The 11,828-nt window shown below is 40.8% G+C and overlaps 1 protein-coding gene across 2 annotated transcripts; it reads left to right on the forward strand.

Annotated features, from left to right (window-relative positions):
- The first annotated feature begins 3,440 nt into the window (after positions 1–3,440).
- melk (maternal embryonic leucine zipper kinase) lies at positions 3,441–11,584 on the forward strand. Of its 2 annotated transcripts, none has more exons than XM_071505238.1 (18): positions 3,441–3,565; positions 3,813–3,923; positions 4,011–4,096; positions 4,561–4,677; positions 4,784–4,927; positions 5,027–5,095; positions 5,457–5,549; positions 5,794–5,892; positions 6,115–6,183; positions 6,440–6,538; positions 6,801–6,887; positions 7,051–7,182; positions 7,368–7,532; positions 7,707–7,998; positions 9,002–9,098; positions 10,012–10,168; positions 10,551–10,654; positions 10,778–11,584. In XM_071505238.1, the coding sequence occupies exons 2-18, from the start codon at positions 3,845–3,847 to the stop codon at positions 10,953–10,955; spliced, it is 2,067 nt and encodes a 688-aa protein (XP_071361339.1). In that variant the 5' UTR covers positions 3,441–3,565; positions 3,813–3,844; the 3' UTR covers positions 10,956–11,584. The 2 variants fall into 2 exon arrangements, with proteins under 2 accessions (XP_071361339.1, XP_071361341.1); XM_071505240.1 differs by lacking the exon at positions 3,441–3,565 and adding an exon at positions 3,585–3,610 and having other exon boundaries at positions 10,778–11,100.
- The last annotated feature ends 244 nt before the right edge of the window (positions 11,585–11,828 follow it).

Below are 11,828 nucleotides of genomic sequence, written 5' to 3' on the forward strand. Positions count from 1 at the left end.
TTATAAAAGGACCCAGAGGGGGGAACACCCACTGGCTAGCAGTATGCTACAGTACATTGAAAATATGTTTCAGTGTGCAGTAAAATGTGAGCTCATGCAGATTTTGGATTTTCTGTTACTTATGTGTAACCATATGTGACTATTTGACATACATCTAGTGTGTGTGTGTGTTTGTGTGTGTGTGTGTGTGTGTGTGTGTGTGTTGGGGGGGACTTCACCCTGAATACACACTAACTTGTGCATACTCATGTCAATGTGGGGATAAAAAAATTGAGGTTAAGACTTTTTTGATTTGTTAGGGTTAGAATTAGGTTTTGGTTTTGGTGACGGTAGGAGCGTGTGTGTGTGTGTGTGTGTGTGTGTGTGCGCATGTGTGTGTGTGTTTGTGTGTGTGTGCATGTGTCAGTGTGTGTGTGTGTGTGTGTGTGTGTGTGTGCATGTGCGTGTGTCTTAGCTGGCCACACTGGCCACAAAAAAGAAAGAAGAAAAGAAGACAAAATGGTAAAAGACAGAGAATGAACAATACAATCAACAGAAATTTAGCTCACCACTGAAATCAAAGATTTCGCTCCCTTACATTCCCCTAATATTGATTTTCCCCATTTCTTCCTTTCTTCTCCATTTCCCTCTTTTTCTTCTCCTCCCGTCTCTTCTCCTATCCATTTTCTTCTGTCCTCACGCTCGCCTTTTCTTCCAGCTGTGGGTTGTTTGATGTCCCTCCGTCCCGTCCTGGCCAGCTGCACCAGAAACCAAATGAAGGGTTCTGTCATCCCGCTGACACCTGGTCGTCCCCTAACCACCAGTTACTTCCCTAACAACCAACTCTTTCCCTAACGACCATGAGAAACATAGGACAACCACTGATCAATCACTAACATTCCTCTGCAGTTGTCTGTCCATGTTGGCTAAATGTCAGGATGTAATATTTTCACCCTATAAACATCTCTTGCTTACATTTTACAGGCTAATGCGTGACTTGGATGCCCTCTTGTGTGACCTTAAAAGCATGAGGTCTACCTTCCTTATCAGATATTCTTTAGTTTTGAGCTGATCTGTCTCTAATTGACAAGAACAGGCGCAGTAAGTTGTCCCTTGCTAATGCATTCGATAGAGGACAGTAACCAAAAGAGAAATAGTAAGTGCAGCATTGATAAGACAAGAAAACTGGTGCAGTGAGAGTGGTTGTAAACACTCATTGCAGATGGCTGACAAGTAAGCAGGGGTCTGTTAACATGCATTCGGTGGTCTCTGTGCTCACCTCTCACCTTTTTGTAATTACAGGTTTGAGACTAGTTCAGGTGAAGACACACACACCTTCTGACACCATAAATACACCTCTCTGGACATCTACTGGGACATCTACAACTGCATACCTACAGGGTCAAGCAGAACAGTTTACACATTGCAACACACTGCTTTTCATCCCTTAGGTTGTGTATACCCACCCATGAATGCACATGAAAGTGTGTGTGCAGGTAAATCTTATAACTAACCACTACCTTTCAGAAAGGTGTTACCGTCTATGTGCCATATGGTAGACTGATTTGTTTTATGTGGTCTTTAAATTCCCCAGTCAAACAATGTTGCACCGAGGGTGTACACAAAGGGTTTATTTATTCATAAAGTATATGTCTGTGCAGTGAGATGCAACTTAAGTGAATCGGTGACTGTAAGTATGGATGTCTTTCTACATACTATATGTCAGTCCTGTGATTTACCTGCAAACTGCCTGCAGAGCATAAGGCAGTGAAGAATGGAGAATGGAGTATATGTGTACATGTAGAGGTGGGTTACAAGACAAAAAATATCTTAATAAGGTATACCACAAGCCACCAGTACAGATCTGTGCTGTTTGACTTCTACAAGACTCTACTTGTTTCATTAAAGGAAAAAAGCTGATTCCTCTTAATGACTGAATCTGAATAATGATTTGCATGTACCTGACTCAAACTATGACAAGTAATTGTCCCCCATAGAATAACAAACCTCCTATTGAGGGTTGAGCATTCATATCGTATGGTAAAGGATGACTCATCTGACCATATCACTTTTTATAGGTTCTTCTCCATTTATTCAGCACTTAAACATATCAGTTATTTCACAATTTAAGCATATGATATATGATGTATTAATGTAAAATTGTTACACAACCCAACAGTATAAACATTTAAAACGAGCTCCTACTTGACCACCTACACTATCCAAATGCTGCTTGTAATCCTAATCATCCAATAATATAATAAATAATCATTGTTTGAGAGATCCATGTTGATTTAGCTTTATGGTTGTTTACATTGAAAGATGCAGTGGTAGAATATAAGTAAGTACATTACTCCCTCTTTCTTTCTTTCTTTCCCTCCCCCTGTTGTTCTCTACAGGTCCTTCTGCCCCGAGCTGCAGTTAGAATCTCCAATTGCAACTGTCTCCACGATCCTGCTCAACACCTGCTGCTGAATTATTGTCACTGTTGTTAACTATCATTGATACAATTTTTATATCAGTGGCAGTATTATTGTTAACATGAACATTATTGTTGCTGCTGTTACTGCTTATTACTGTTACTACTATTAGTGCATCTCTCTCTCTCTCTCTCTCTCTCAAACCCAACTGGTCGAGGCAGATGGCCACCCACTCTGAGCCCGGTTCTGCCTGAGGTTTCTGCCTCTTAACGGAAGTTTTCCCTTGCCACTGTCGCCTCGTGCTGACTCTCGGTGGGATTTTGTTGGGTCACCTTCTCTCGTGTACTTTAAAGAGAAAGTCTTGACCACCTCTAATTGGAAAGAGCCTTGAAATAACTTTTGTTTTGAATTGGCGCTATATAAATAAAACTTGATTTGATTTGAAGTACTTTGTATTTAACTACATATTTGAGATACATGTACTCAACTATTATATATATATATATATATATATATATATATATATGTGTGTGTGTGTGTGTGTATTTCCATTTCAAGATACTACATTTCAGAGATAAATATTATACTTTTTACTTCACTACATTTACCTCCCCCTGCCCCTTGAGAACCCTTGGCCTGCGCCAGTTAATCCAGTATCATAGTAGTATATCATAGTATACTGTGTATATACTATACACTCATAGACTAATAGGAGTCATGTCTCTGCAATGAGTACTTTTACTTTCAATACCTTAAGTCTAATGTAATGGCACATAGCCTACTTTAAGTATTTGTACACTTTGGCACTTGGTACTTTTACCTGAGTACAGAATCTAAATATTCCACCACAGGAGAGATGTTTCTAATATTGTTTTCAACCCCATTTACATTGAGTGTAGACACCCTCTTGCCATAACGACCAGAAAATGACCATGAAGGTGGGTGAACGGCTCTGCGGCGCTGTTTTGTTGAAGTGGTTGCAGTAACTGTTATCCGCCACAAGGGTGCGGATGAAGCAACAAACGGAAACAGGAAATGCAGTCAACGTCGACGTACGAAATTCAAACTTCTGTAACAAAACATCTCCGTCGGAGGGCTTCTCCATATGGTTGTTAACTGATTTTAGCTTCCTGCACCCCCCCCCCAACGTTTTCACACAAACTCAGGTAAAGTCGATCAGTTAGCTCGTAGCAACACCGCTTTTACCAAAGGTACTTTTTGTAACTTTTGGCGGCGTCAACGACGTTTGTTGGCGACAAAGTTGAGTTAGCTAGCCGGCAAACGTCGGACAGGCAGAGTCCTAGCTAATGTTAATGTTAATGTGGAACACAGTGACAGTTTTCCAGTTTAGCTCAATGTGTTAGTGAGCTGAGTGCTAAAGCTGCTTTTACAAACGCTTATCTCTCGCCGCAGAGGGTTTATCGTTGTGCGGCCGAGCGGGGAGGATGCCTGTGGAAAGGACGGAGCACCGCGGAGCCGACGAGCTCTACAGATACTATGAGGTTTATGAGACTATCGGCTCAGGTAACGTCAGTGTCGATGATTAAATTACAGCTTTGTGTAAGTGTCATATCCTCCCCCGTGTGAGCTGTGAACCTTGTGTATTTTCAGGAGGCTTTGCCAAAGTCAAGCTGGGTCGACACATCCTGACAGGAGAGAAAGTTGCCATTAAAATCATGAATAAGAAAGATTTGGGGGTGAGTCAGGAGGAGACAATACACTTAAGCAGGCTACAGAAAATTAGTAAAGATCAGAAAAACTTGATAGCAACAGCAAGAGTTATTTTCATAGTAAACAACCGGTTTTAGAGATTGCAGTGATTGTTTTGAACAATTAATGACATTTCAAAGTTGTCCTCTATTAATTTTCTGTTGAACAACTTGCCCATAGTTTGAGACTTAACTTAGTTGCCTCCATCACTGTTTTTTGCATTCATTTTGTTTATTAATATTTATTTTCTATTTCCCTTTTCTACCACAAAGTTTGGGAGGTTGCTAGCTATCCTGAGGTTTTCAAAAAAAATAGTACAAAAGTAGAGACAGAGACAAAGGCAAAATATACCAGACATTAACATCATAAAATAAATTATCCGTGTAAATGGCCATGCAAAACATAATAAGTACTTAACATAAAAAAAACAGTTTGTCACCTCTCTCCCCAGGATGACTTACCCCGTGTGAAGGTGGAGATTGAGGCCATGAAGAACCTGAGTCATCAACACGTCTGTCGTCTTTACCAGGTCATAGAGACCTCCACCCAGATCTTCATGGTGCTGGAGGTAAGCACACATACACAGAGAGAATTTGTTTGAGTGTGTATGTGATAAAGTCATGTTCATCCATTTGGCTCCTTTGTGTCCCTCCCACCTTTTATTCTTCTCCCAGTACTGTCCAGGTGGGGAGTTGTTTGATTACATCATAGCAAAGGACCGTCTGTCAGAGGAGGAGACCAGGGTGTTTTTCAGGCAGATTGTGTCTGCGTTGGCCTACGTCCACAGCCAGGGATATGCACACAGAGATCTAAAACCGGTAAAAACTGACAGAGAAAGCGCAGCAAAATGTGTTTACTTCTTTGTGGTTATATTTGAATTAAATCTCTGCTGTAATGTTTGTTTCTCTGAACTTTAGGAAAACTTGTTGATTGATGAAGACCACAACTTGAAGCTCATAGACTTTGGCCTTTGTGCCAAACCTAAGGTACAACACCACATTCCCTGTCCCACTTCCATATTTGAAAATAATATATTTAGCTTGTAAGCTATTTGGCCAAGTGACCTGAAAGAAGTGGAAGAAGTTATAAATACAAAAATACCTGCCTCTTAATGGGTCAGTCCCACAGACAGGTTCTACTTTGGAAAACACTGGAGTGATCCTCTTACAGTCTAGATTGTTTCTGTGTTTCCTCAAAACGTATTTCTGTGACCTACAGGGTATAACAGAGATAAGCTGATACCCCAATAAAAGTGTGTACAAACAGTGGTTACTAAATACAAACTGGGTATGCACATGCATTTCGTGTGGTCTAGCTATCATGTGGTTGTGTGTGTCTCTCTCCTAGGGAGGTCTGGGTTATGAGCTGATGACATGTTGCGGGAGCCCTGCGTACGCTGCTCCTGAGCTCATCCAGGGAAAAGCATATATTGGTTCAGAGGTGAGAGATGTAAACGGTTTACAGCTTTTCCTGGGTTACAATTGCAAGATTTGGCCTTATTTAAACCCAGAAAACTTAATTTTTTCCCACACTAAGGTTGATGATTACCTGCCTGTTCCACAATTCTGCTTTTTCATGGTGTCCTGATCATATTCGCCGATGCATGACTCAGTGCAACTGAGCTGTGAAATCCTGGCTGTAACACTTGAAGTTGAAATATTGCTGTGTGATGTGTGACATCCAGGCTGATGTGTGGAGTATGGGGGTACTGCTGTTCGCCCTGCTCTGTGGATACCTGCCTTTCGATGATGACAACTGCATGGTCCTCTATAGGAAGATTACAGTAAGAGAACTGCTGTGTTAATGACATTTTAAATATATAACATTTAAGGTTTTCTGAAAATATCTTGAGGTCAGTCCCCACATTTCTTGTATGCGCTTAAAGTCATATTAAGTGTTGAAATATTAATACGGAAGCAAATCCATAAACTGAGGAAACCTTTATGCATGTTTCTGGTGTATTTCTGTTTAATGATGTGTTTGTGTATGTCTTTTATATCTTCAGAGAGGTAAATACGACAACCCCCGTTGGCTCTCTCCAGGTAGTGTCCTCCTCCTCAACCAGATGATGCAGGTACATAATCAGTCATCCAGTTTTCTCTTTGATCTATTTTTATTTATTGTCCACTCAGCCTGTTTGTTGTCATAGTTTTTCCTTGTGGTGAGTCAGAAATTTAAACTTAAAATAAAGATGAAAAACTTATTATACACCAATATGATTGATTTCTTTTTTTTTTTTTTATCTATAAAGTGCAATATGTGTAGACATAGACTGTGCAGTGTGTAGTCTTGTTGCATATTGAGTTGTAGTTTGTGTGTGTGTCCTGTAGGTGGACCCCAAGCGGCGTCTTACTGTTCGACAGCTGCTGGACCATCCCTGGGTGATGAAAGACTACAACAGCCCAGTGGAGTGGCACAGCAGGCAGCCGGTACACTCGCACAAACACACACCTATAAACTGTATTACAAATGCATACAAAATATATAAACAGAACTGCACAACAACAAACGGTTAAGTAGCTTTTTAACCATATACAACCATATATAGGTTGTATACTTCCTATTTTACTTTACTACACCATAATCCTCAATATCAACATTATTTTGTGAAGATTGTTGTTTTAGTGCTCTCAAATACAGAAGTAGTGTCAGTCTTGGATTTACTGCTTACAGTCTGGGTCTCTTTTGTAGCTTGGCCACATAGATGAGGACTGTATCACTGAGATGGCAGTCAACATGAAGCGATCGAGAGAGAGCACCACAGCACTTGTGAAGGAGGTGTGTGCCACGTTGTGTGCATGTTAGAATGTTAGCATTGATGTTCACTGTGTTGATCAGTTCCTTGCCTGTTGATTTTGTTGTGTTTTTGGTGGTGAAATTACAACAATTCTCATATGTGTAAATATAATGTGTTACATGGTTTGTATCTTAACTCCCACAGTGGCGGTATGACCAGACCACAGCCACCTATCTGCTTCTGCTATCAAAGAAACAGAGGGGAAAGCCTGTCCGCCTGCACCCTGAGCCAACTGTCTGCGAAGACTCCTGCTCTCCTCTGCACCAAGGACTACAGGTCAGACTCAGGACCACAACTCCCACAATGCTCCGCTCTCTGACTGTGATTACAGCTGTTCAGGCTTGGTTTTTGCAACTATACCTGGAAGCTTACATACCTACTGTTTCCCAGTACCAGGTCTTGTTGTTAATCTTTTGTCTTGTTGTTTTTTTTCCATTTCTTATTATCTGTCTTGCTTTCAGTCTAGGGAAGCCCTTCATTTTAGTGAGGATGAAGACGCTGTGATTGTGGGGTCTTTGGACTTTTGCTCAGACTACATTGATGATTGTCCATGGATTTCAGTCACACAACATACATCCCAGGGGGTCAGAGGTCGGCCAGATGGAATCGCAAACAACAAAGATGCAGTATGTGAATGTTAGGATGAATATATGCTTTTGCTGTGTCATATGTCCTTATGAAATTAGCTTCAGAAAAAGGAGCATGTTTGGATAAAAACGAGGGTTTTATCAGTGAGACAGAACGTCTGTGACTCTTTCAGAGAAATATGCTCATACCACATTTCACTCTTCCTCCTAAAGAGACTGGCATCTCCATCAGTGGAGAAGAAATGTGCTTATAGCCCAACTCCAGAGAGGGGCCGAACGACTACACAGCACCGCCAGGAGAGGAGGGACAGAGACCAAGAACAAACCAATGAGAACAAGGAGAATATTGCCGTTCAGGAGAAAGATGTGGAAATATTTGCGTTGCCTCCTCCTCGAACTCCAGTGTCGAGTAGGAAGAACGCACGTCCCAACAAGAATGTGTTGACCACACCCAATCAAAATGCTAACATCATTAGTAGCAAACTCAATGCAGTCACGCCTAAAGGTAAAAAGAATTTCTTGGTTACTCAACAAATGGCTATTTGTACACTGTAATTGTTTTGTGTTCAAAACACAAAAAAGCTTGAAGAACAATCTCTGTTAGATTATTTGCATTAGCCAGTTGCCCTTCTCCACATTGCTCTTTTTCATTTATCTTTTCCCCTCTCTCTCAGTCTCATGCAGCTCTCATAATCATAAGTGCCACATCCACATGCCACACATTTGCAAGTAAATTGTCTTCTGGTAATAAACTCATTTATGGGGCCTGTTTTTATCCCAAAGCCACTCATATTTCTATGATTTAGCTGTCATTATGCCACTGAGAATGGACACACACACACACACTTATCACTGTCAACTTAAAGGTGAGGTTATTATCAGGAAAGCTAATTCTGTTCACTTATCTGTGAATGAAGGACACTAATATGAATGGAGAATCATTAAAGTCTTAATTATTTGTCAAAGTGAATTCTCTGCTCAGATGTCCAGCCTCATTAGTTCCCACTCTAAACTCGGCCACAAGTCGGCTGGCGTGCCACTGCTGACGTAGTTGGTATTAAACCCTCCTGGTTTGGTCCTGCTCTCTTTACAGCGGCCTGCTCTCTAAGCTACAGTGCAGACATGCTGCCTCTGACATACTTGTCCACACATGCACGCACTGTGGTCTGTGTGTGCCTGTCCCTAGGCGTGTGCTGTGACAGGTGTAGCTGTCTCTTTACTCTGCTCACTGTCCCACGTGGGCTGTAGTGACATGTGTTCTCTTGCTACTAAAGCTTAGCTCTCTGTGTGTGTATGTTTTTTGTGTTTGTCAGTGTCAGACTACTTGTCTTTGTGTGCACCAAAGCCTATGTGTTCACAACTTCAATGTGAAAGCCAGCTAGTTCCCCGCATAAGCAAAGCAAAGGGCTGTACCCATAACTTTGTACATTTAATCTCATCCCACTTTTTATTCCTCTTAATAAATGCTTAGGTTGGAAAAATCATTTGTTTTCCTGTGTATGTTGCAGGTGGAAGCAGTGCCTCCAAAGAACACAACAAGAAGAGAACAGCAGAGAACAAGGAGCCTGGGAACATTGAAATACTGACCTTCAGTCCTGAGAGAAGGTGAGTGGCCTGTAGGATGGGTAATGCTCAGAACACACTGCCTGCCCTGCTGTGTTGCAGCTGACCTGTTCACACTGGCTGTGTCGCTGCTACTGCCAGCTCTGTCTTTCTACATTGACTTGACTTTTGTTTACCCTCATTCAGAGCAACACACAAAGTGATAGCAAGAAAGAAAATGAGCACCAGAAACATATGCCCTTCACCTGTTAAATTCTTGACATAATATAATTATAGCCTACATTGAGTTTTTGCTATGACCATATAGTACATGTGGCTTCCACTGTTTCCACATTCAATCGCTAAAAAGGTTAATAAATGGAATAGTAATATCTTTTTCATGTGTGTGAAATTCAGCATAGACATTGAAACTATAGTGAAAGGTGTCAATTTTATGTAATGTTGGCGGTATGATGACGGGTATGACTGTCACTATCATCAGATGTTTTCCCTGCCTAAATTAGGCAAGATGCCACATTTCTAGATCACGTGGCACAGCCACAAGGCATTATGTCCACTCTCACCTGTTAACTGTTGAAATCCAAAATGTTCCGCAGCTGCTACACACACACACACCATGTGGGCAGTGTTTTTCAGGCCTAAGGCTCTGAGGTGAAAGAAAGGAAGTCAGAGGGAGGGGAATGGAGTGTTAGAGCAACTAAACAGGGTAAATACTAAGTTCACATCTAAGGGGACAAGAGATTTTAGGGTGGCCATTGGACCGTAGGAACTGAGCCACAATTATGCTTCTAAAAATATGATGCTAACACACTCATTTTAAGTTATTTTGAATCAGGGAATCACCTAAATGAATATAACAATCAGACAGAAATGCTGCAGGGCATGGGAATGGGAAATTGATGTTTTTCTTTCCAAAGCTGAAGAGATTAAATGTGAGACCCCATTCGCTCCACAGGTCTCGGTCTTTGGACATGGCTGTTATAGGAGACAGTGGGAAGAAGAAGAAAGGAGGGAAGGTGTTTGGTTCTCTGGAGAGAGGCCTGGATAAGGTGATCACCATGCTCACTCCCAGCAAGAGACGAGCCCTGCGTGACGGCCCACGCAAGATCAAGGTAAATACATGCAGACCTCATCACTTGTTCTGTGTCCCATACATGTGTCCTTCTTCATTAATTCATTGATTATTTGATGTTTCAGGTAGGCTTAAATAAATGTCAGAAAATGGTTTCAAAATGCCAATGACAAGTTTTCTTAGGACAACATTATGTCTTTAAATTGTCTGACCAATATTTTGAACTCTAAGATCTTTAATTTACAAAAACAGAACAAAGCACCAATCCTCACTTTTGACAAACCAGAGAATGTTTAGTTTTAGTTTTTTTTTTTTTGGCTTGGTAAATGATTAATTAATTAATTAATTAATTAATTATCAAATATTCTAATAGTTTTAGCATTACTAGGCAGCATTTCTGATCAGTGTCTGTATTCCTGTAGGCACAATACAATGTGACTCTGACTAGTCAGACAAACCCAGACCAGGTGCTTAATCAGATCCTCTCCATCCTGCCAGAGAAAAATGTCGACTTTACACAGAAAGGGTAAGAGCACAAACCTTCAATCATTTCCGTCTTATCTTTCCTTTTTCCCTTATTCTGACTAGACAACTCAGTCCTCAATCAAATCCTAATGTTTTTGTTTTTTTTTTCTTCACCTGCTCTCAGGTATACCCTAAAGTGTCAGACCTGGGGCGACTTTGGGAAGGTGACGATGGCGTTTGAGCTGGAGGTGTGCCTGCTGCAAAGGCCAGAGGTGGTTGGCATCCGCCGCCAGAGGCTGAAGGGAGACGCTTGGGTGTACAAGCACCTGGTGGAGGACATCCTCTCCACATCCAGTATTTAGATAATGCACTTTTCTGACCATATCAATACCTGTACAAATCGGACACTGACCATTTTGTGTAGTGACGTGACGCCCCACTCTGATGTAGAGATTCTTAGTATTAATGATCAGTCTTTCATTATGAATATTCAAAATTGTCCTAAGGCCAGCCTGCAATCCCTAGAATACATGTTACATTGAATTGATAAGCATTGCATGTCAGGATCTTTTACACAATATCTTGTTTTATGTAGAATATTGTGGTTTTACTTTCCTTTTTCATAATAATTAAGCTAAATAGGATCAGTCATTCCTCATGAGATGAATGTGTGCGTGTATGAATTGTATTTATAGGATACCTTCTGGCTGCTTATTACCATATGTATGTCATGATGTTATTCTCCCCTGGAGGTGCAAAACTTGATGTAATAACAAATAAGCAGAGTGTTACTAATTTACTGTCATTGTTTTGTTTTTTTTATGTATATGTGTTAACAGTTCGTCCATCATGTTTTTATGTGGCTATATGAGGTGTCTGCCTCTGTTTCTTATTGGTGCTTTTCTTGTTTTCTTTGTCAGTCACATTGTGTCTGTAAGATTTTTATTGACAGTGTAAAAGGGGCAAAATAAATGATTTCTGCAAAGTGTAACATGCCTGTGTTTATGGAGACATGATTGAGGTGGATTTAGGGACTTTGTTGACGTTTTTTTTTTTAATATATATTCATTCGGCAGTTTGATGGAGCAGTGGTGTATTTTACACTCATCATCCATATGCTGGTCTTCTAGTCCTCACTCATTTTAGTACTGAGGTTGATGCTGATAGTTTGGCTCAGTGACAGTGTTTCTAGGCATTTGTCACCAATAAAATTAGATGTGAAAGGTGTCAGATGT

The sequence above is a fragment of the Trachinotus anak genome, unplaced genomic scaffold, assembly GCF_046630095.1.
Source record: "Trachinotus anak isolate AG129_WGS33_773 ecotype Australia unplaced genomic scaffold, CSIRO_AGI_Tana_v1 ptg000019l, whole genome shotgun sequence".
NCBI classification, from domain to species: domain Eukaryota; kingdom Metazoa; phylum Chordata; class Actinopteri; order Carangiformes; family Carangidae; genus Trachinotus; species Trachinotus anak.

What these genes read in the sequence shown, in the direction of transcription:
- melk (XM_071505238.1), top strand. Translation starts at nt 3,845, where the DNA reads ATGCCTGTGGAAAGGACGGAGCACCGCGGAGCCGACGAGCTCTACAGA. An exon ending in TCCTCTATAGGAAGATTACA is followed by an intron (nt 5,893 to 6,114) that starts GTAAGAGAACTG and finishes TTATATCTTCAG; the next exon opens with AGAGGTAAATACGACAACCC. An exon ending in CCACAGCACTTGTGAAGGAG is followed by an intron (nt 6,888 to 7,050) that starts GTGTGTGCCACG and finishes TAACTCCCACAG; the next exon opens with TGGCGGTATGACCAGACCAC.